The sequence below is a fragment of the Salmo salar genome, chromosome ssa14 (assembly GCF_905237065.1).
Source record: "Salmo salar chromosome ssa14, Ssal_v3.1, whole genome shotgun sequence".
NCBI lineage: Eukaryota > Metazoa > Chordata > Actinopteri > Salmoniformes > Salmonidae > Salmo > Salmo salar.
The window spans coordinates 14,659,845-14,685,684 of record NC_059455.1 but is presented as its reverse complement, the minus strand read 5'-3'; the positions used below and the strand labels follow the sequence as shown (position 1 = coordinate 14,685,684).

The 25,840-nt window shown below is 41.3% G+C and overlaps 1 protein-coding gene across 3 annotated transcripts in view; it reads left to right on the top strand.

The window, feature by feature from the left end:
* The first annotated feature begins 971 nt into the window (after nt 1–971).
* Nucleotides 972–25,840, top strand: part of rxrga (retinoid x receptor, gamma a) — a 51,900-nt gene continuing 27,031 nt past the window's right edge. Inside the window, exon 1 of one of the 3 annotated variants that reach the window (XM_014139718.2) lies at nt 972–1,167. In XM_014139718.2, coding sequence (XP_013995193.1) covers nt 1,137–1,167 — 31 coding nt within the window. In that variant the 5' untranslated portion in view covers nt 972–1,136. Of the gene's footprint in view, nt 1,168–14,285; nt 14,547–25,840 lie in introns of those variants that run through there. The other 2 variants (XM_014139717.2, XM_014139716.2) reach the window with 2 other exon arrangements.

Below are 25,840 nucleotides of genomic sequence, written 5' to 3'. Positions count from 1 at the left end.
AAAAGAGGCCCGATTAGTGTGGAATGAGTTGGAAGAAAAGCTATTCATCTTTGTTAGCATCCTCCTGTGTTCTTTTATGGGTCGTTTTCAAAGAAGGGGGAGCTGGGGGGAGGCTTTCCCAGCCAGGGAGCAGAGCGACTGGACTGACGGAGTGGCCAGCCGCGGTGCTCGCGGAGCGTCCCCCCCCACCGAGAGTTCTAGACTGTGAATGCTGGTGACTTCTTAATAACCTTCCAGGGCAGTGGGAGGACCACACCCTTATATGACCCCTCCTCACTCTTTAGAAAGATCTTGGGTGGGGGGGTCCAAGGGGGTCTTCAGACCTTCCATCAGTGGTCAAACATAGTATTACTATAGCTACAACCCTTTGGAATTTGAAGAATGTTCACTTTAATTCCTCAATGACATATTAGCATATTAACCTACATATTGACATTCTCTGATTTAAATATTTAGCTGTGCAAAAAGAAACATTTGAATACATATGTCCTCATTTGGAATGCCCAAAATGTAGCCTAATAGCAGATTTTAAGTGGAAAGCCTATTTTTAAATGTAGCCCTAGTCTACAAGTAGCCACATAGGTTTAAAAGAGAAACACAATTTGATAAAACATGGATCTCACATTGAATCAATGGGATTCTCATTCAATTCTAATTCAATGCCATTATTTTAAAGCACAAACTATTTCCATGTCATTTTCTTAATGTTGGTGATAAGACAAACAGTAAGCAATTTTAAGATGTTTTAACCCATATCTGCAATTAAAATGTCATACAGTATGTGTACTCGTTTAAACAGTTGGATTTATAAATCTTCAATTTAAGCTTTAATTCTCTCTCATAATAAAACGCATTGACAGGCTGCGCGAACTATCAACATCTGTTGCTGTATTTAGTGGACGATGGCTTTGCATGGTGTATCTGTGTCGGCAGATTAAGCAAATAACGTTATCATTTTGGAGAATCCCATTTTTCAGCCACCCACTCCACTTGGCCCCTCCATGTGTGGTAGTCCAACCAGGCAACTGAGAAGAGAATCAGTCAAGCCGGGAACGGCGTTCACAGAGATGCTGCTCTGACGGTTAGAACATCCATCGTTGAGAGAAAAAACGGACATTAATAACTTCCATACAGTTATGGATAATAATGAATCGTGTCTACATCGAAGTAAGTACGCTTTTCCTCACTCTTTAAAGTCTTCGGACACGAGCGGTAGGCTATAACCCGCATAGGCTGCTCTTGCAGTTGGTTATCTGGGTTGTTTGGGCAATAACGTGTCGTTTGATAAACTGAATTATTTTTGCACAGCGGACTTTACACCCGCAGGCAATAAATCATGAGTGGCAATGTTATTTATCTATGTAGTTAACACTTGTCCCGCGCCTAATGTATAGGTCTATTGACAAGAAGGCAGTGCCAATGCACAAGTCAGGTGATAACTTATCTTAGTCTTTCTTAGTCAGGGTTTGGCACTTTAATTGCGCTTGTGTAATTTATGGCTATTTTAACGCGCTTCTTGTTAAACTGTTTGCTGGTCTTATTTATGGGTCTGGTTTGGCAAAGAAGTGCTTATCCATGCGACAGAATGATACATTCACCCACCTCACCGCTGTTCTAGTGGAAAGTTAAACAAGACCACCGTGAGAGAGTCGGACTTTTTTCAACGCACACTTCTCTTTAGTAGGCTACACTTAATTGGCTGAAATTGTTCTGCTTGAATCATCATAATATCTTCTATCAAATAACAACGAAGTGCCCACACCACAAGCAATGAATAAGCAGCCATGTGGTCCCAAAGACCTCTTCTCTCTTTGTATTGGAAATACGTATTCTTTTTCAATTCAATATTCTATTCTATTGCATGTCCTCGCATGATACAGCCTACTATATTGTTCCCTTATGCATATTTCGATTTTAGAGTTCTGAAAGTATAGGTCATTGTTACACTACTATAACGCCACCTATTGTCAATAAATAATTAATTCAAGGAAAACCACACATTCAAATAAAACCATGAAGAGTGTTTCCATTTACATTTGGGGATAATTATCAGAACAAACGTGAATACATGCATACATGAAATGACAGCCGACTATTATAGTATAAATGATTCTGAAAGTCTCCCATACATCATTTCCTCATGGATTTTATGTATGTGTAATCACATGCTCATATTGCTACAGAGGCCTCCATTTACTTCACTGGTACTCTCTCCCCCACACCCCTCTCTCTCAATTCAAGGGGCTTTATTGACATGGGAAACATATGTTTACATTGCCAGAGCAAGTGAAATGGATAAACAAAAGTGAAATAAACAATAAACAGTAAATATTACACTCACAAGTTCCAAAATAATAGAGACATTTCAAATGTCATATTATGTCTATATACAGTGTTGTAACAATGTGCAAATAGTTAAAGTACAAAAGGGAAATGGGAATTTACAATGGTGTAGTGTATGTTCTTCACTGGTTGCCCTTTTCTTGTGGCAACAGGTCACAAATCTTGCTGCCGTGATTGCACACTGTGGTATTTCACCCTATAGATATGGGAGTTTTTCAAAATTGGATTTGTTTTCAAATTCTTTGTGGGTCTGTGTAATCTGAGGGAAATATGTGTCTCTAATCTGGTCATAGATTTGGCAGGAGGTTAGGAAGTGCAGCTCAGTTTCCACCTCATTTTGTGGGCAGTGTGCACATAGCCTGTCTTCTCTTGAGAGCCAGGTCTGCCTACGGCGACCTTTCTCAATAGCAAGGCTATGCTCACTGAGTCTGTACATAGTCAAAACTTTCCTTAATTTTGGGTCAGTCAGAGTGGTCAGGTATTCTGCCTCTGTGTACTTTCTGTTTAGGGCCAAATAGCATTCTAGTTTGCTCAGTTTTTTGGTTAATTCTTTCCAATGTGTCAAGTAATTATCTTTTTGTTTTCTCAAGATTTGGTTGGGTCTAATTGTGTTGCTGTGTTGGGGCTCTGTGGGGCCTGTTTGTTTGTGAGAAGAGCCCCAGGACCAGCTTGCTTAGGGGACTCTTCTCCAGGTTCATCTCTCTGTAGGTGACGGCTTTGTTATTAAAGGTTTGGGAATCACTTCCTTTTAGGTGGTTGTAGAATTTAAAGTCTCTTTTCTGGATTTTGATAATTAGAGGGTATCAGCCTAGTTCTGCTCTGCATGCATTATTTGGTATTTTACGTTGCACACAGACAATATTTTTGCAGAATTCTGCAAGCAGAGTCTCTCTCTCTCTCTCTCTCTCTCTCTGTCTCTCTCATGTGAACAAATCAGTGTTGGGCAAGTATGTCTTTATGGGTTCATCCCCGTTGTGTCTCCTCTGCAACAGTGGACTTTGCTTTGTTTGAACTTTGCATTGGTCAGACTCCTGCTCTTATCCCACTGGGCACAAGCTGGTTGAATCGATGTTGTTTCCACGTCATTTCAACAAAATAAATCAATGCGATGATGTTGGATAAATGTGGGAAACTGATTGGATTTCCAGAAAGTCGTCAATGTAAAGTAACTTCTGGATTTTGTATTTTCTTTTTCACCCAACTTTGAACCTACAGTAAATCCAATGACATGCTTCAAACTCTTGTTGATTTCAAGTTGAATTTCCGCTAGTTGACAACTCAATAAAATGACAATCGAAACGTTGAAATTATGTCTGTGCCAAGTGGGATGTGGGTATCAGTGAAGAGGAAAAGGTCCACTGGGTCTACCTGGATAGTCCAACCAAAAGGAAAATGTGAAAGACATTCAGCAGTTCCTGTGGGACATTGAAAGTTAACTTATAAAAAGACTTCAATGTAAAGTAACTTCTGGATTTTGTAGTGACGCCTCTAGCACTGAGATGCAGTGCCTTAGACCGGTGCACCACTGGGGAGCCCTACCTGCTTAACCCCAATACAATGGCAGAACACATCTTAGTTGAGTAGGAACCAGCCATGTTGGCTCTATGGTCACGACTGTGAGTGTGCTGATCTCTTCTTGCAGCAAGCACTCAAAGAGAATGAGAAGTCATGTGGCCAAGTCATTAGGGTTTTTACTGCCAATGGTGATTAGGAAGGCTGACTTGGGATCAGCCCTTTTAACAATGCAAGGCTACTAATACTCTCGTCCACTGACTGAGCCTCTCAGAGAATGCAAGAGAATGGTTTGAGGCTATACGATTACTCAAAAGAAGCATTTATTAGCACCATTCATACGTTTCAAACGACTTGAAGGTGTATTTAAGCAGCATGTCAACTATCGTGTTATCTTATGCCAGGCTATCTGAGGATAACGTCACTATTAAAAGCTACTCTATTTTCTTTCGGCCAAAATATGACAATGCTGTTGGGGTTGTAACAGCAGAACTAGAACAATCAGGTAAATCTGCAACTCTAAGTAGTAGAATTTGTAATAGACATATCCTCTCAAATCAAAGAACATTTTATTGGTCACATTCATGTGTGTAGTAGATGTTATTGCGGGTGTAGCGAAATGCTTGTGTTTCTAGCTCCAACAGTGCAGTAATATCTAACAAGTAATATCTAACAATTTCACAACAATACTGTCACGACTTCTGCCGAAGTCGGCTCCTCTCCTTGTTCGTTCGGCGTTCGACGTCACCGGCTTTCTAGCCATCGCAGCTCCATTTTTCATTTATCCATTTGTTTTGTCTTGTTCCCTGCACACCTGGTTTTCATTCCCAATCACACTACATGTATTTATTCCTCTGTTCCCCCTCATGTCTTTGTGGGAAATTGTTTTGTGTTACGTGTCAGTTTTGACATGCTATACTGGTGTTCGTTTATTCCGTGTTTTATTTCACGAAGTATGTTTATTTGTTTGAACATAATTATTGTGACTGTTTGCGCGTTTTGCACTTTTGCCAATTGGCTGGAGGTTTCGACGCAGTGGCGTCCGTCTGTTGGTTTCTCCTGCCTCAATAAAGTGTGTGCCTGTTCACATCTCTCTGCTCTCCTGCACCTGACTTCTTCCCCAGTACGCACACCATTGACAAATACACACAACGCACACAAATCTAAGTAAAGGAACGGAATTAAGAATATATAACTATATGGACGAGCAAAGTCGGAGCGGCATAGACTAAGATACAATAGAATAGAGTATATACATATGAGATGAGTAATGCAAAATATGTAAACATTATTAAAGTGACTAGTGTTCCATTTATTAAAGTGGCCAGTGATTAAAATCTCTCTTTATGAGTTATTACACCATTGACATCATTCTCAGTGCTGACCATGTTTGTTAAACAAAAGCAAGGATGGGCAAATTTGATGGGGGTGGGGGCCACAACAAAAGTGGAACTCATCATGAGGGGCTGCAGTGGCTCGTGGGTCTGCGTACCCACATCCATATACGCCCTCCACCTTGCGAGCAAAACATTTTAGCGGCCCCCCTCATGAGAGCGAAGAGAATTTTGCAATTTTATAACTTATTTCATGCAATTCTACTAATTTTGCCATTGGACGGAGAGAAAAATGTGCAGGTTTACAGCTAATTTCCTACAATTCTACACATTTTTCCATAAGGTGGAGGCAATTGTTTGCCGTTTTTATACGATAACTGATGATCAATGGGCCCCACCCCGATCGGTAATTCAAACATGCTTACTACAAGTTTAGATAGCTGGCTGCTAGACTAACTTACCAATTGTCACGACTTCCGCCGAAGTCGGTCCTTCTCCTTGTTTGGGCGGTGTTCGGCGGTCGACGTCACCGACCTTCTTGCCATCACTGATCCATTTTCATTTTCCATTGGTTTTGTCTTGTCTTCCTTCACACCTGGTTCCAATCCCATCAATTACATGTTGTGCATTTAACCCTCTGTTTCCCCTCATGTCCTTGTCGGAGATTGTTTTATTGTATGTTAGGTGCAAGTCATGTGTCGGTGCGTGACGGGTTTTGTACCCACTTATATTATTTTTGTATATTTTGATTTTGGAGTTTTATGAGCACTTATTAAACGACTCCGTTTATACCAAGTTCGTTTTCCTGCGCCTGACTTCCGTGCCACCGACAGGCACCCATTACACCAATCTAAAACAAAATCACCGACATGGGCTAATTGAGTGACTGCTGATACACAACCAAATTTCAAAATTGCACCTTGTGTATTATATTATTCTAACTCTCAACGGTAAGTTGAGACCACAGTTTTCTTTATTTTTACTATTTTCTACATTGTAGAATAATAGTGAAGACATAAAAACTATGAAATAACACATGGAATCATGAAGTTAACAAAAAAGTGTTAAAAATATATTTTAGATTTGAGATTCTTCAAAGTAGCCACTCTTTGCCTTGATGCTTTGCACTCTCTTGGCATTCTCTCAACCAGGTTCATGATGTAGTCACCTGGAATGCATTTCAATTAACAGGTGTTCCTTGTTAAAAGTTAACTAGTGGAATTTCTTTCCTTCTTAATGCGTTTTAGCCAATTATTTCTGTTGTGACAAGGTAGGGGTGGTATACAGACATATTTGGTAAAATGCAAAGTCCATATTATGGCAAGAACAGCTTAAATAAGCAAAGAGAAATGACAGTCTTTAAGACATGAAGGTCAGTCAATCCAAAAAAGATCAAGAAATTGCAGTTGCAAAAGCCATCAAGCGCTATGATGGAACTGGCTCTCATGAGGACCGCCACAGGAAAGGAAGACACAGAGTTACCTCTGCTGCAGAGGATAAGTTCATTAGAGTTAACTGCACCTCAGATTGCAGCCCAAATAAATGCTTCACAGACACATCTCAACATCAACTGTTCAGAGGAGACTGAGTGAATCAGACCTTCATGGTTGAATTGCTGCAGCAACAAAGAAACCACTACTAAAGGACACCAATAAGAAGAAGAGACTTGCGTGGGCCAAGAAACACAAGCAATGGATATTAGACCAGTGGAAATCTGTCCTTTGGTCTGATAAATCCAAATTAGAGATTTTTGGTTCCAACCACCGTGTCTTTGTGAGACGCAGAGTAGGTGAACAGATGATCTGCGCATGTGTGGTTCCCACCGTGAAGCATGGAGGAGGAGGTGTGATGGTGTAGGGGTGCTTTGCTGGTGACACTGTCAGGGATTTATTTAGAATTTAAGGCACACTCAACCAGCATAGCTACCACAGCATTCTGCAGCGATACGTCATCCCATCTGGTTTGCACTTAGTGGGACTATCAACAGAACAATGACCCAAAACACACCTCCAGGCTGTGTAACGGCTATTTGACCAAGGAGAGTGATGGAGTGCTGCATCAGATGACCTGGACTCCACAATCAACCGACCTCAACCCAATCGATATGGTTTGGGATGAGTTGGACCGCAGAGTGAAAGAAAAGCAGCCAACAAATGCTCAGCATATGTGGGAACGGCTTCAAGACGGTTGGAAAAGCATTCCTCATGAAGCTGGTTGAGAGAATGCGAAGAGTGTGCAAAGCTGTCATCAAGGCAAAGGTTGGCTACTTTGAAGAATCTAAAATGTAAAATATATTTTTGATTACTACATGATTCCATACAGTATGTGTTATTTCATAGTTTTGATATCCTTACTATTATTCTACAATGTAATGAGTAGGTGTGTCCAAACTTTTGACTGGTACTGTATATATCATTTTGTTTTTATCCGCAGGCCTACAAGTTTCCCATCCCTGATAAAAAGGTTGTTACATATATGTAATTTTTTGAAAATCACAGGGAAATGATGTTGTAGTAAAACATTTAGACGCAGGTTTTGAAACAGATGTCACTGAATTATATTCAGCAGCAGCATAATAACAAGAGGATATGAATAAGTCGTTCAGATTCCTCGGGGGGAAAAAAAATCCCCCAGTTATACTTTGTTCACTATTTATAAATATATAACACTAGCACACTTCCTTCCTACTTACGCCCTCTTAATTGCCCCGAAACTGTATAGAACTAGAATGGCAGCGTGATTTCATTACTAGTGTTCTCTGTAGTACTCACTAATATCAGTGTTGAGACTTCCTAATATCACTGAATAAATCAGCCTCCGTTCATATGGGGCTTCACACCGCAGACAGACAGACAAGACGGATGGACAGACGGGTGACAGACAGAGCCAGACAGACAGCAGATGAGCAAACATATAAATGGATCGATGGACAGACGGATATAGAAGAGACTTTAAAAACATCTTCAGTATACCAAGTTAGGCTGTCTGTATGTGGTGAAGCCACATGAACTGACGTTGATTCCTTCACTGCTATAGAATGTACAGTGTCTGTAGCACAAGCGGTGCTCAATAAATGTAGTATCCACTTCTGCCTCTCCTCCAGGGAACTAAGACCTGCCGGGAGATGAGCCGTAGCTCTCCCTTCTCAATAACCCCCTCTCTCTCCCTCTTCCTCCCTCCCTCTCTCCACAGACACAGAGGGATCCAACGGCCCAACGTGGAGCTAATGTTTCATTGACAATTATTTGATGATGTCCCTTAATAGGTAGTACAAGACCCGTGTTGTTTTGGGTCCTGGGCGCTGAGAGGCCCTCTATGTGCTGCTGTGTTTGGAAAGGGGTTAGGAGATAAAGAGAGGGAAGAGAGTGTGGAGATCAGGCGGCACCTTCAGTCCTCTCTCTCGCTCTCCCTCTCTTGCTTGGCATTCAACAACACACCTGTTTCTTATCAGCTATCAGTATGTAGCTTGGTACTTGTCGAATCTGTGTGTGTTTGTGCGTGCACGTGTGTGTGTGTGTGTGCGTGTGAGAACGCTGTAGTTGTGTGTGTGTGTGTCTGCGTTTCATTCCCTCCGTCCGCCCAACTATGTCTTATGTGTGTTAGTATCTAGTTTAATTACCCAGGACCCTCTGCTTTCTGTCCGACCCAGATCCATCGTATAGGAACAGCCTCAGGTCTCTGTCTGTCTTGTCGTCATTACCTCGTTCCTACCATGCTCTATTGTTTCTAATGCGCTTGTTGCTGTGGGCTACGCTCCTCCACCTGACTCACTGTGTTTGGATGCTATAACCATCCTCCTCAATCCTACATACACCGTTCTGTTCTTCATGTTTACATTTTATTGTAATTTGTTGACCCTCTCTCTCCTTTGCTCTCTCTCTCTCTTTTTCTTTCTTTTTTTCTTTCTGTATGGGGAACTCAGAAATAGTCGGGACAAAAATAGTGTCAGGGCCAGGCACTGTGCTCTGTGGCGACTCTTCTATACACTGGCAGGCTTGTGATTTTGAATCAGTTCCCTTATCTAATTGCCATTTTTTCTGCTCCAGTCTGGGCCAATCCTAGTGCTTCAGTATAGTGCAGCTCCACAGATAGAGACGGGCTCGAGGTTGGCTTTACTCTTTATGTAAACTTCATAACATTGTAGCCTCTTGTAGGATGATTGGGGAATTCAATAGACTAGCCGGTATATCATATAAATAGTCACTATATTACTATGCCATACAGTAACTTCTTGTATTACAACATAACGTCTCAATGTAGAGATGTTTATCAGCCTGTTTTTGTTGTGCGAGTTCAATTGTGGTCAGACATAGCAGCCGGTTTCTTAGAGAAAAAGATAATTGACGGCACAGTAGCCCCAACAGAAGCGTGAGGCCTTGGAGACACATACAGTTCTGTACAGTAGCTCTATAGATCAGCATCAATACACTGTCCTCCAGGACCCATCCCAAGATAATCCTCTTTAATCCTGCAACAACTGGCACAGTCCACCATCAGACCCCCCCGCCCTCTACGCAACACACAAAGGCATCTACATAACGCACACTCACAGACACTTACGCAAGCAAACACACACACACAGGTACATAACACACGCACGTACACACTCCCTCTCCATAATCCACAGACGGCGGGCCCGTCCTCTGCTACCCTGGCCACATGGCATATGACCGCCCCCCCACCATTACTCCCCCTCATCACCCCCCTCCTCTGTTAATCAGTACATGAAATAGACACCAGGATGGAAATGTAAGCCTCCGAGAGAGAGAGAGAGAGAGAGATCAGCAGACCAGGGTTTCTGTACAGTAGGAGCCCATTCAAAATGTAGCCAATGACTTTATGCATCGCAACTGATGTTACACCATACTTAGAAAACTGACTCAATAAAGATCCATGGAATGATGGTGGACATGTATGAAATGGTGATTCGAACACCTATTACCACATACATTTGTAATCGCCTTATGTCACAGTCACATGTCCAAGGCTGTTTGTGTAAATACGTAAACAGCTGTAAGTTACATGTGTCATGCCTGTTATAATGATGGTGCTGCTGAATAGTCAAAATAGTTATAAAAAAATAACACAAATTTAGATTGGTATGATTACAGATGTAACGGAGTTTACATTTCTCACGTGATAATTGAATAGAGTTCAAGTAGTCTCGAGCCACTACATACACAGTATATCAGTAGTTGACTCTATATTCCCATTAGTAACCATTAGCAACGTTACTGTGTCTTCCCATGTAATACTGAAGTGTTTTACCAATGAATGTGATGCTTTGACTTGGACTGAAAGGACTCGCTATGTGCTTTCTGTCTCCTCACATACTTAAAGCCATGCAAGTTAATGATGTCTGCTTGGCAGCATCTTCTGTCATTTCAACAGAGAAAAGTCTGCAAGAGACTTTAACGAAAAAGCAATCCAAGGCCCCACTGGGTGTTTGAGAGCCCACCCAATGGGATAGAATTCCCTCCTTTTCTAGGCTAAATCCCTTAAGACCCACATAACAGGGACAGAGACTGTGTGTGCGCGTGCGTACGCGTGTGCATGCATGCGTGTTTTTTTTACTTGGCGAGAGGTCTTCATGGATCAGCCTGTACCCGAATACCGAGACCCTAGCAGGTCCGGATCCAGAATTGTAAATAATGTCACGGGTCTGGGTCGGATCTGATATGATTGTCACGGGTCTCGTTAAGTGTCCAGAAGGACCCATATAGATTCGAACCCGACTGCTGAGAGAGAGAGAGAGAGAGAGAGAGAGAGAGAGAGAGAGAGAGAGAGAGAGAGAAATATATATAATTTATGCTGCTGCTCTTTGCTTTTCACAAGAGTGTGTAGCTTGTTGTTGGCCAATCATAAGTCATCAAAGCGGCACTAGGCTACAGTCATAGAGCCAACCGTGTGTGGAAAAAGTTAGGAGATAACGTTACAGTATTTACTCAATGGAATTCAAAGTTAAAGGAGAAGGATAGGCTATAATGACCAAGAGCCAACATGTAGGCTGCTACTTTATATTCCGAATGGTGTTACTTGTAACTATGAGAATGTGCATGCACCGCAGCCTCAGTTTGCCTAGCTAGCTAAAGTTTGATGCAGTCAAGACAGGTACTACATAATCCTATTGGATGATAAATAACCTAGCTATGGGAGCTACTAGTCTACTATAACACGAGTCGGCTTGGTTGGTTGCGGTCTCTCGTCTCTCTATCCCTCCTCCATGTTCCCCATGTCACTCGCTCACACTCACAGTAGCTGACGCACACAGTATGGCCCCTGCTAGAGCATCACCTCTACCTCCTCTCCTCACGCTTTATCAGCTCCGGTTAATAAAGTAGCTTAAATGTATGTTTCTCCTGCTTCCCTCACTCGGATCGGACCGGGTCTGGATCTGACTAGGTGTATACGGAACGGGTATAGTTATCATCGGTCCGTTTGGAACGGGTCTCTATGTTGTAAAAATGAATTGATGCATATTGGGTCCGGATTTTACCATTATTTAACTAGGCAAGTCAGTTAAGAACAAATTCTTATTCACAATGACAGCCTACCGGGGAACAATGGGTTAACTGCCTTGTTCAGGGGCAGAATGACAGAGTTTTTACCTTGTCAGCTTGGGGATTTGATCCAGCAACCTTTCTGTTACTGGCCCAACGCTCTAACCCATTGGGGCTGCTTCCTGCCGCCCCAATGGGATGTTCCCGTTTTGGAACAGGACCCGTGAAGGTCTCTACAGTGTTTCAGGAAGCTGCACGCTCTCTTGGGACTGACACCATTTTTAACATGACATTGAAAATCCTCTCATGTCTTTCATACAGATTATATGTAATAATATAACCATATTTCTGCTTCTACATCATATTATACATTTGATTTTGTGGTAGCCTATATTATCTGAAACAGTGTATTTGATATGTCTACCAAGGCGTATTGTCTTTGCACAGTATGCTCTGCAATTATTTTATGTTTGAATATACACCAACTTAGTGAAATGACATTAGTGCTGCTCTCCTACCAGCGGTGTTTTTCAGTTGACTTGTAATTGCTCTGTTTGTTTTGCTGTGTATAAAGCCTCATCTGTAACATAATGGCCCAGCCACTCTGAGAGATGAGATGTTGTCTCTGATAGAAGCTAGGGCCTAACAGACTGTTCATCATCAACTATTCATTCCCTACACACACACATTGACAGCTGGGCGTGCTGTAAATAACCAGGTTGGAGATGCTTACAGGGGGTAAGAGGATTATACGGTCCCTGATTGATCCGACATCATCTTAATTTTGACAGGAATGAGTGGGCTCTGTCTCCACACACAATACCAGGGCTGGTCTAGGATCAGTTTTGCCTCTCAGATAATAATGGACTTCTACTGAGAGGCTTTGTGAATATCCTCAGGCCAGACCAGAGCCTTACGGAAGCTTTATGTGTCATCTTTTTGAGTGTGGACCCATCATACCTTTTGTTTGTCAGAGCCCTATACTACAAATGTAGTTTGAGGAGTTAGCGAGGTAACGTTGGTCAACTCTGCGTTCAACTTGGGATGATTGGTACCAATGAAAGTGGCTCACCTTTTAGTCAGGTAAATTTCTGTGGCAACGAATTTCTGTGGCTAACTCAGGGCTAACTCCATTTATCCTGAATGAAGTGCATGAGCCATGAGTTGAGGACCACTTCAATCAGATTCCCTCCCTCCCGCAAAGATTGCATCATCATCATCCACTTCATTTGAGGAAGACAATATTTTATTAATTTGTATGATTCAATGCAAATATTTTATCGATAGGAGTGGGGAAAAAAGGTGCTTGTGCATTGATAACCAAAGTAATAAAATAAAGATGGCACTTCTAAAAGTCTGTTTCCCACCGTAACCTGCTGAATTTGCAAGTTAACTTTAATTCAATTTAGATTTCGGCACAAATGAAAATGACTTGCCAATGCATTGATGTTTAAGCATTGTCTCAATGAAGAGTTCGGTGATCGACTCGCCACCTGTGACATGCACGCGCAGTTAGCCTGCTAGAGTGGCACAGCGGTCTAAGGCACTGCATCTCAGTGCAAGAGGTGTCACTACAGTCCCTGGTTTGAATCCAGGCTGTATCACATCTGGCCGTGATTGGGAGTCCCATAGGGTGGCGCACAATTGGCCCAGGTTTGGCCGTCATTGTAGAATAAGAATTTGTTCTTAACTGACTTGCCTAGTTAAAGAAAGGTTAAATAAAAAATTAGCGGCAGGCGGACGAGCAATATCCAATATACTACTGTCGTAATACAGATGAAGCCTGAGCTGGAATGGGAAGGTAGCGGAAGCTGGTTAGCTTTAGAAAACCCTGAGTAGATCTAGCTTGCTTCGTAGGATACCCCTCAGGCCAGGAGGCTACAGGCTTAAACACTGTTTATATGATTTAAATAAAGAGCTCACCAGTATCTCTTAGGCTGAAGTAATAAATAAAACCACCTTAAGCCAGATGATGTTTGTATGGTGGCATACTCAAGTACATTCATGTGTGTGTGTTACATAAGTCCTTATGTAACCGATGTGAAATGGCTAGTTAGTTAGCGGTGGTGCGCGCTAATAGCGTTTCAATCGGTGACGTCACTCGCTCTGAGACTTGAAGTAGGGTTTCCCCTTGCGTTGCAAGGGCCGCGGCTTTTGTGGAGCGATGGGTAACGATGCTTCGTGGGGTGTCAGTTGTTGATGTGTGCAAGGGTCCCTGGTTCGAGCCCGGGTTGGGGCGAAGAGAGGGACGGAACCTACACTGTTACACTTACAAGGATAGTAAAACAAGGAAAATTCTGACAATTTGCCGGTCCCCACAAGGAAAAAGTATATTTTAGGCTTAGGGGTTATGTTTAGGGTTATATTAGGGTTAGGGTTAGAATTAGGATTAGGTTTATGAGTTAGGGTTAGGGGTTAAGGTTTAGGTTCAGGGTTAGGGAAAATAGGATTTTGAATGGGAATCAATTGTTTCGTCCCCACAAGGATAGTAAAACAAAGGAGTGTGTACTTATGTGTGAGAGTGAGGGGCCTCTTTCCTGTTGGAATGTGACATTGAGCAAGCATTAATATCACGGGGGGGGATGTGTCAAGAGAGTGTGAGTGTGTATATGTGTGTGTGTACCACTCTACAGCTGCTTGTAACACACACATGATCATGTGCTGCCAGTTCGTTGTCTGCATTGGAAGGGTCAAACCCCCTGCAGAACTCAGAGGTGATCGGCTGCAGACATGAGAATCATAACAGGTGTTGAAGATTCCAGAGGAAAAATGGAAAGCGACTTAATAGACGTTAGCCAATCAGAGTTGGAAATGTATGGAAACTACCAGTCCCTGATGCTCCTTCCTGGCTTTGACAGTGAGTAAAATACAGTGCCTTCAGAAAGTATTCATACCCATTATTCCGATACCCATTGACTTATTCCACATTTTGTTGTGTTACAGCCTGAATAGATTTTTTTCTCTCACCCATCTACACACAATACTCCATAATGACAAAGTGAAACATTTTTTTAAATTTTATCAGTGTTCACACCCCTGAGTCAATACATGTTAGAATCACCTTTGGCAGCGATTACAGCTGTGTTTCTGGGTACTCAGGCCACTCAGGAACATTCAATGTCGCCTTGGTAAGCAACTCCAGTGTATATTTGGCCTTGCGTTTTAGGTCATTGTCCTGCTGAAAGGTGAATTTGTCTCCCAGTGTCTGTTGGAAAGCAGACTGAATCATGTTTCCCTCTAGGATTTTGCCTGTGCTTAGCTCTATTCAGTTTCTTTTTAACCAAAAATAATCCATAGTTTTTGCCAATGAAAAGCATACCCATAATGCAGCCACCACCATGCTTCAAAATTGAAGAGAGGTACTCAGTGATGTGTTGTGTTGCATTTGCCCCAAACATAGCGCTTTGTATTCAGGACATTTTTTGCTATATTTTACTTGAGTACCTTATTGCAAACAGGATGCATGTTTTGGAATATTTTTATTATGAACAGGTTTCCTTCCTTTCACCATGTCATTTAGGTTAGTATTGTGGAGTAATTGCAATGTTGTTGATCCATCCTCAGTTTTCTTCTATCACAGCCATTCAACTCTGTAACTGTTTTAAAGTTACCTTTGACCTCATGGTGAAATCCCTGAGCGGTTTCCTTCCTCTCCGGCAACTGAGTTAGGAAGGACGCATGTATCTTTGTAGTGACTGGGTGTATTGATACACCATCCAAAGTGTCATTAATAACTTCACCATGCTCAAAGGGATATTCAGTGTCTGCTTTTTTACATTTTTACCTATCTACCAATAGGTGCCCTTCTTTGCGAGGCATTGGAAAATATGCCTGTTCTTTGTGGTTGAGTCTGTGTTTGACATTCACTGCTCGACTGAGGGATGTTACAGATAATTGTATTTGTGGGTTACAGAGATGAGGTAGTCATTTAAAAATAATGATAAACACTATTATTGCACACAGAGTGAGTCCATGCAACTTATTATGTGACCTTTTAAGCACATTTTTACTATTGAACTTATTTAGGCTTGCCATAATGTTTGAATACTAATTGACTCAAGACATTTCAGCTTTTCATTTTTAGATATTGTGGGAGCAATAGTGCCACTTCGGCCATACATTTAGATATACACTGAGTTTACCAAACATTAGGAACTAGTGATGCACCGATATGACATTTTTGGCCGATACCGATATTTTTCCTTCCCCAAAACGGCTACCGATATGAAACATTTTGCGGCCTTTTAAGCATTCTAGTACAGTTAAATAGTTAACACACACACACACACACATGGACGTCTAAGGCACTGCATCTGTACAAGAGGCGTCACTACAGTCCCTGGTTCGAATCCAGGCTGTATCAAATCCGGCAGTGATTGGGAGTCCCATAGGGCGGCGCACAATTGACCCAGAGCCGTCCGTGTTTGGTCGGGGTAGGCCGTCATTGTAAATAAGAATTTGTTCTTAACTGACTTGCCTAGTTAAATAACGGTTACACACACACACCACACTGACCAAAAAGTTATTTTGTTGGCATTTACGTATGTCCCCATTACCAGTAAAACATAATCAAAACCTTTTTCTTTCACTTACTTGCTGTGCTGTTTGGTTGTTCATTTGTTCAGTCGTTTCATTCTCAACCAGGATTTCTATGGAACGCCGCTTGTGTCTTTGTGTGTCAAAAAAAGATACACGTCAAATAACACTATTTGACGTGTATCGCAAATTCCACTATTGTGCCTGTGCCTAATCCTTATTGTGGCTAGCTTCACAACACACAACCCGGTCCGGTCAAACCTCACTAGCCAGATGAAGCTAGCTGGCTGCTTATAACGTTAGCTTTGGGCAAAAGGGTTAAGTAGCTGGCTAGCTATTTATTTTCATTTCAGTAGGCGAACAACAAGTGGCAACCTAGCAAATATTTACTCAAGGATTCCTAAATCATTGCTAAGAATAATGAAAATGACTACAGTTTCTACTGGTCATTGTTTTCAGGCTGGTTGTATTGGTGCTAGCTAGGTACCAACACACAACCAGCTACCCCAGAAGTTGCGGTCGAACAAATGTTGCTTTATTACCAACGCGGTATGTAAACAGATCGTTCATGGCCGGTGTTTGCTTGTTTGCAGACTTTTTTGTACAGCTTTGAACAGTGCTACTGTATCTATTGGGTGATTCTGCAACTTCGGGCACTTTGGCCGTGCAAGCTTTCAGAAATTAAAACTTATTCAACCTCCATTTTCGCAGTATTGTACTTATCTTTGATTTGTCTAGAAACAATATATGATAATGGCTGCGATGTACTAATGATTTTTTAAGGTTTTCCTAATATTAATAATTCAACACGATGCCTGAATGTATAAACTTGCCTTGGTAACAGCTGAAAACATTTATCATGAAAAATAAGATATTTCCAACCAACCTTTTTGTGAGATTATGAAAACAACCATATGATCTCCATATCTAAGACAAATAAATGTATGTCAATTATACATAATATACTCATTTACCTAAAAAAATATGGGTTGTGGTGGAAATGACATGGTGTGGTGGAAATGACATCTATGTAAAATTTTTTTTATGAAAAGTATATTTTATTGCAAACATTTTGAACAACAACCATTGTTAAACGTTTAATTAATATAAGACAAAGTAACATTCCAAAACACTGGAACTAGTACCTTTTCAACATTAGAGCAATGTTTTGTCCTTGACTACACTTCGATGCTACAAATAAAAATTCTAGCACCTAAGTGAGAGCTACACATGTTTTATTTAATGTATGATTTTATGTCCTGCTTTGTATGTACTGTATAGTGAGTTTCAAAGTGTATCTAAGGCTTAGAAAGAGAGCTATGTTCCTCCCAGACCAAGGCATCCAGCTCCATGTGCCTTTTGGTCACTGGATGGGGCTCAGGGACAAGTCCAAGCACATGCTGTGGTCTGTACCATATGATGTCGTCTCTCATTGGCCAAAAAAAAAACAGTTGGGGCCAACGCGGTTTTCACAAGAGCACCACTCTCTGCGTGAACGTCTTGCACGATACCAGGGTAAACGTCCTGATCATACTGCACTACACACCACTTTCCGATCAATGCTTCACTTAGATCTTCAATGGGCTGGACGGTGCTGTGAGATGAGTTGGAATTTTCCATCTTGGTCTGCCTCTGTTTTTTCAAGCAGAGTCACAGTCTGTGTGCTGAAACAGCTGCAGTGATGTGGAAAGGAACAGAAGCAACTGAGTATCCGCCAAGTTCTCTCTCCGGGACTGTCGGTGACGATCTGGAAACACAGGAAATTCAAAAAGTTATGCACATTCAGAATATGTAATAATAGCATAGTCTAGTGATACAGAGTGTAGTGATAATATGTTTGTATAACAAATGTGAGATTCGACATAAAATAACCCACAACTATTACCTGGTGTATCTTCAATCTCCCATGGATTGTCTCCAGGTGATCTGGTAGGAGGGCCTCGATGCTCTATCTCCTCCTCTGAGATATATAAGAGCTTGATAGCTGACTGATCTTTTGACAGTTCCTCAAATATAGTTTTTCCATTTGGGAGGTCCTTGCCACAATTCCATCTGCTCTTCGTTTCACAGCTGCTCCTACCCCATCAGCTGGGCCTGTTCCATGTCAGGCTTCTAGGAAATTCCATGTTACTCTCTGGAAGCCCATTTCAAAGAGAAGGGTGGAGAGAGTATAATTTTTTTTTTAGACCTATACTGGGTTGTAGGCCCATCACTCACAAAGTGTACAGCAGTAGCCGATGGGCAGAGCTCAAGGAAGTAGGCCAGTGTTTTTGAGAGATGGGCCCAGATAGCAGAGGGGTCATGCTGCATAAAAGAGCTCAGTGAGCAAAGTGAAACTGTATCATTTGTGATATATCCAACAGAGGTGTGGAGGGTCAGCTGCTTGTGAGAATCACCAAAGTGAACTGCCTGGATTTCACTGGTGTATTTACACAGGTAGTTCTCTGCAAAGTCAATATGAACAATGATCTCCTCTTCCCCCAGAGTGTCTTTTAATTCTCTCACTTTGGAGTATTGGTGTCGAATATTGTACACGTGTTTCCCCAACTGCTCTTTCAATCCTTTGGAGAAGTCCTCCAGTAGAATCTACAGTGTTCCACACACCTTTTCTTTTACTGTTAAATGTACAGTGAACTTCTCCGTGTTTCCCTCTTTGTTTTTCTTCTCTCTCTCTTCAGCTTTGTTTTTCCACTCAAACCACCATGTCTGCTCACCAGCATCAAAGTCAGATGTTTTAAGCTCTTTCGCTTGACAAAGGAGCACTCTCTATACATGAGCTCTTTCTTCAGGTTCTCACAGCACAAAGACTCAATAAGTTTCTCAATGTTGCTGCAGCTGATCACTTTAGTTTGTCCGCCATGAACTGGAAGTTGGTGTGGGTTTTGCAGAGGCACGTGTCCCTATCTTGGACCGCTGGCTTGACAACTCAAAAATGACTTATTTTGCAGAATTCACAGTAGGAAATTTGAATCTCTGAATATTCCCTCTTAAACTTCTGATAAAGGTTCTGAATTGTGCCATTCGAGAAGCGTTTCTGCTTTTTCTTGTTCCTCGTTAGTGTGTCCTTTTTCCCTGTTGTTGCTCTACTGTTGTCATCATGTTCATACAATCTAGTGATTTTCTCTCCTGTGGCAGTGCTAATTCTGTTACACTGATTTTTCCTGGAGTATTGAAGACTTGATGGCCTGTTTTCATTTGCCCTCATTGGTTTTGCTGAAAATCCAAATTCTCCGTTTGCGGCTTTGACCAGGCCATACTTTCTCAGGATGTTGCCTCAGCATTTTTGAAGCCACTTTTTATACTTTTGTTTTAGCTTTGCAACTAATGGCATTTTGAAACAATAAAATCCTTCTCATTATTCTTCAGAGTTCCCTTCATTTGCTGTTTTGTCTTTGTCTTTGGGGAATCTTGTCTCTCCATTTTGTTCATCAGTCGATCATACCTTTTTTTGTATTTCTCAGCTTTTCTTAAAGCAATATCAAGTTTAACATTTGTCATACCTAGATCTCTGTATGCTTTTGAGCGACCTCTTCCAACCTTTTTCCTTCCAGCAAGTATTCGACTTCTCATTCCTGTTGCAGACGATAAGGAAGGGGTATCAGGGTGTGCATCAGGGGCAGGTAAGTTAGGGGCAGGTGTGTTGGCCTCATGTTCTGGCTGCAAGTCATCTGGTGACTGAGGTGGTGTGTTGCCTGATAGGTATTGCAACTGTTCTCTTTAAAGTCTGTCTTCTATTCCGTTGGTTTCATTTCCATCGCCTTCTCTGGCTTCTTTGTTCTCGCTTTGTAAGCTCAGAGAGAGATTTCACTTCTCCCTTCTCTTTTTTCTTCCAGATCGCTCCCTGTCTTTTTACAGATGTTCCTGGTATCGTATAGGATACTTTTTTCTTTTTGTTTCTATATGTCTGTGACCTCTGTGCTGTTTTATGTGGCATCTACTACTTCGTTTTCAACTTGTGCACACCTTGGATAATTTTATTGATGAAATGAATTCAAAACATGATTAAATAAGCCTAAAGTAAAAAAAAGAAAGTAAGATAATGGATTTTTGTCATTTCCATCACACTTAAGTTTGTGATGGAAATTACTGTGATGGAAATTACACTTCTACAGTTTCTGGAGAAAATTTACAGGCTGCTTAGCATGCTTTGGTTAGTATTACAGCTAGCATATAGTTTACACTAAATACGAAATTTCTACCACAAATTTAAGAAATTATAGCCTATTTACCTCCATTTTTCTTCAACTTCTGGACATCACATCTGGAACAACTGTCCACTGCAGTCATGTGCTTCTGTGTCACAATATGTTTCCATGGTAACTAAATTAATATTCTCTTGAAAAAACGTTATTAATGAGGAATTTGTCCTCAGTGGTAGAGTTGACACCACAACCAAATTACAGGTATATTTTGTGTAAAAAAACAATATAAAGGGCATACTCACAATAAATATTGATATAGATTTTATTTAATTGACTCTTTCTGTAGTAGATAACATTATATAATGTGTAATTATTGTTTTCTCATAGAAAAACATAATAGAGGCTTAAAAGTCTGGGTCAGGGACAAGGGCAAAATAGTGAAATGGGGGTATAAAATGCATCTGAAAAGTAGCTAAAATACTTGATAGAGAGGTGTTTAAAAAAGTCTGGGGTGATTCCAGTATGAACTTAACATACAAATATTTATTTATTTTTGATAAAATCCCCAAAATTGACCCGAGGACATAGAAGTGCCCGTAGTTGCAGAATCACCCTATTACTGTCTAACTCCGGTAGGGCAACATCTGAAAAATAGCCCAGTTGGTAGTGTGTACCGGTGCTCGACCAGTCGGCAAAAGCCAACATCACCCACGACAGAGAACGGTTGATTGTCAAGGGCAATGAATTCCATTATCTTGGCTTTAATGGATTTCGCCTTTGAGTTGTCTCGCTTAAATGTTCTTACTCTTTCAAATGACTGCTCGACTTGTTGACTGCTCGATCCACACAGCAGACATTGAGGGCAAGGTTAGGAATGCTGTGTTGCACATGTAGCGCAACATTTTACGTGGCGTCATTACGTCATGTACCTATGTTATATAGGTATGCACGTCAGCTTTGACATCTGTTTTTAACCTCTCTAGGGTAGGTGGCACCAAATCGTCCCACCTACGTAACAGCCAGTGTAATCCCGTGGCGCGTTATTCAAAAACCTCAAAAATGCAAAAACTTCAATTTTTCAAACATATGACTATTTTACACCATTTTAAAGACAAGACTCTCGTTAATCTAACCACACTGTCCGATTTCAAAAAGGCTTTACAACGAAAGCAAAACATTAGATTATGTCAGCAGAGTACCCAGCCAGAAATAATCAGACACCCATTTTTCAAGCTAGCATATAATGTCACAAAAACCCAGAAGACAGCTAAATGCAGCACTAACCTTTGATGATCTTCATCAGATGACAACCCTAGGACATTTTGTTATACAATACATGCATGTTTTGTTCAATGAAGTTCATATTTATATCAAAAACCAGCTTTTTACATTAGCATGTGACGTTCAGAACTAGCATACCCCCCGCAAACCTCCGGTGAATTTACTAAATTACTCACGATAAACGTTCACAAAAAACATAACAATTATTTTAAGAATTATAGATACAGAACTCCTTTGTGCAATCGAGGTGTCCGATTTTAAAATAGCTTTTCGGTGAAAGCACATTTTGCAATATTCTGAGTACATAGCCCAGCCATCACGGCTAGCTATTTAGACACCCACCAAGTTTAGCCCTGACCAAACTCCGATTTACTATTACAAAAGTTAGATTACCTTTGATGTTCTTCGTCAGAATGCACTCCCAGGACTTCTACTTCAATAACAAATGTTGGTTTGGTCCAAAATAATCCATCGTTATATCCAAATAGCGGCGTTTTGTTCGTGCGTTCAAGACACTATCCGAAGTGTAAAAAGGGTCACGAGCATGGCGCAATTCGTGACAAAAAATTCTAAATATTCCATTACCGTACTTCGAAGCATGTCAACCGCTGTTTAAAATCCATTTTTATGCCATTTTTCTCATAAAAAAGCGATAATATTCCGACCGGGAATCTGCGTTTAGGTAAACAGAGGAAAGAAAACAAAGCATTCGGTCGACGCGGGCACGCGCCTGAGTCTCACAGTACTGTAACCAGCCACTACCCAAACGCGCTACTTTTTTTCAGCCAGAGCCTGCAAAGCCACGTTTCAGCTTTTTGCCGCCTTCTGAGAGCCCATGGGAGCCGTAGGAAGTGTCACGTAACAGCAGAGATCCTCTGTAATGGATAGAGATAATCAAGAAGGGCAAGAAATTGTCAGACAGGCCACTTCCTGCATGGAATCTTCTCAGGTTTTGGCCTGCCATATGAGTTCTGTTATACTCACAGACACCATTCAAACAGTTTTAGAAACTTTAGGGTGTTTTCTATCCAAAGCCAATAATTATATGCATATTCTAGTTACTGGGCAGGAGTAGTAACCAGATTAAATCGGGTACGTTTTTTATCCAGCCGTGTCAATACTGCCCCCTAGCCCTAACAGGATAAGGGTCACGCGCCCGACGCGTTTCGTGACAAAAAAATTCTAAATATTCCATGACCGTACTTCAAAGCATGTCAACCGCTGTTTAAAATCAATTTTTATGCCATTTTTCTCGTAAAAAAGCGATAATATTCCGATCGGGAGTGGTGGTTTTCGTTCAAAGAGAGAGAAAGTAAACATGGAGTCGACTCGGGCACGCGCGCCCCGTCCCATTGTCCTCAGATCGACCACTATTAAAATGCGCTACTGTTTTTCAGCCATGGGCTGAAAAGCCACGATTCAGCTTTCTGGCGCCTTCTGGGAGCCTATGGGAGCGTTAGAAAATGTCACGTCATGCCAGAGATCCCCTGTTTTTGTTAGAGATGATCAATAAGGCCATGAAATGGTCAGAGAGAGCGCTTCCTGTTTGGAATCTTCTCAGGTTTTGGCCTGCCAAATGAGTTCTGTTATACTCACAGACACCATTCAAACAGTTTTAGAAACTTTAGGGTGTTTTCTATCCAAATCAAACAATTATATGCATATTCTAGTTACTGGGCAGGAGTAGTAACCAGATTAAATCGGGTACGTTTTTTATCCGGCCATGCAAATACTGCCCCCTAGCCCCAACAGGTTAACATCGGCGTTAAACTAGACATCGGGCCAATACCGATGTTGGCATTTATACCTAATATCGTCCGATTCCGATATGTTCACCGATATATCGTGCATTCCTACACCTTGATGTCCTTTGGGTGGTGGACCACTCTTGATAAACACGGGAAACAGTTGAGTGTGAAAAACCCAGCAGCATTGCAGTTCTTGACACACACAAACCGGTGCGACTGGCACCTACTACCATGCCCTGTTCAAAGGCACTTTAATATTTTGTCTTGCCCATTCACCCTCTGAATGGCACACATACACAATCCATGTCTCAATTGTCTCAAGGCTTCAAAATCCTTCTTTAACCTGTCTCCTCCCCTTCATCGACATTGATTTGAAGTGGATTTAACAAGTGACATCAATAAGGGACCATAGCTTGCAGTCTATGTCATGGAAAGAGTAGGTGTTCCTAATGTTTTGTACACTCAGTGTAGTACAGGATTGTGTATTTTGACTTGGAAGACACTGACAGTAGCTAATGCATGGATGAATGTACAGTCACTAGTGAATGTCTACACCCACCTTGCACAGTCTTCATAATCTAAAAAGGGGAATATATTGTTTATTTTTCCATTACTTTATCAATTTTTGTATTTATTTTAAAGGCAGCAAAATATGAAGACTGTGCAAGAGGTGTGTAGACTTTATCTAGGCACTGTAAGTATGTGGACATGTGTTTGTTGGTGCACTGTAGAAAGGCTGCCTGACGAGATCACACTGTGATCTTTGCTGAACCCGAGGTGCTGGGTTCTGTCTTCAACAAAATGGAAAGCTGTGAGTTGGTGACTTTTGACCTTTGTGACAAAGTAGGCAGTTGGTGAAAGTGAGACTGTGTGTGTGCATGCGCGTGTGTTTGTGTACGAGAGAGAAAGAGACCAGAAGTACATACACGCACAAATACACGGTTATTTTCTTGGTTCTGTCTAAATATACATTGTGGTTTCCTGCATCTTCTTTGGCAGAGAAACTGCTGTACCTAAAACTGTTACTACACAATATGAGGAAGTGCCTTTTTCCTCCTTTATCTCATCAAAGATCATACCCCCAAGATATGCTAACCTTGCTCCATTACCAATAACAGGAGCGGTTAGCATGTCTTGGGGGTATGATCTTTGACCCTCTATAACTTTCTCACTCATCATTATTAACAACTCATTCAGGACTATCCGTAATCATGGTAGCATCCACATTAATGTAGAAGTATTTAGAAACATTATATTCTTATTGACGATACAAGTGACTTCAAAACGACACAATACATTATTTACCATTCATTTATATTGGGCACAAAATAATCTGAAAACACAACCAAAACGAACTGCAAATGCATCCAACAACTTTATAGAGTCACAAACTTCATGTAGTGATTATGTGCTAAGAATATGGGACCAAATACTAAACTTGTAACGGGCGCCGTATGAAGTAGACCAAGGGGCAGCGGGTTGAGTGCTCATTTTAACGTTTTATTTTAATAAACTTGAACACTTAACAAAAATAACGACAGCTAAACAGTTTTGCAGGCTAACCCTAGCAGTGCTAAAACGACTTCCCACAAAGGACAGGTGAAACTGGGCTACCTAAGTATGACTCCCAATCAGCAACAACGATGTACAGCTGTTCCTGATTGAGAGCCATACCAGGCCAACACAAATAAATACATAACATAGACAGAGCATAGAAATACAAAACATAGAACATAACCAAAAACCCCAGAATACTCTAAAGAAACACCCCTCTACATAAACACATATCCCAACAAACCCCGAACCACATAAAACATACACCCCCCTGCCACGTCCTGACCAAACTACAATAACAAATAACCCCTTTACTGGTCAGGACGTGACAAAACTTTTGACATTATTTATAAGAATCTTTAAGGGTTTGAATCATTTTGACCCCTACCTTTTTGAGAAAAAAAGTATTACTTGTTAAACAAAATATCTTTCTATGAGCAATTGTATGAGTAGAAAATAATATTCCCAATTTTTTGAGTATGCAATATAGTTCAGTATTTTAATTATTTCTTTTGTACAGTCATTATTGCTCGTCTTTATCAAGGGTGTCAATCATTTCAGACCCCACTGTATATGTATGTGTGTGAGAGGGAGAGAGAGAGTATTTGTCTGCATAAAAAAATCAAGTAGTCAGTCAACACTGCCACACAAAATGTCCAAACCCCACTAATACATTCTAGTATCAGTCCCCACTGTAGGCTGGCGTCCGTGCGCTTCCACTAGCCCTGCTGGCCCGGCTGACCTATCCGACTCTGTCCTGTGTAACACGAGAGAGGTCGCTCTACCCAGGACTGACTACAGTGACCCTGCAAACATGCCCCATGCAAATGCCACCTCCTGTTAGCCCTGTGACGTACAGCTCTGCCCAACAGCCCAACCTTAAAGTGTTG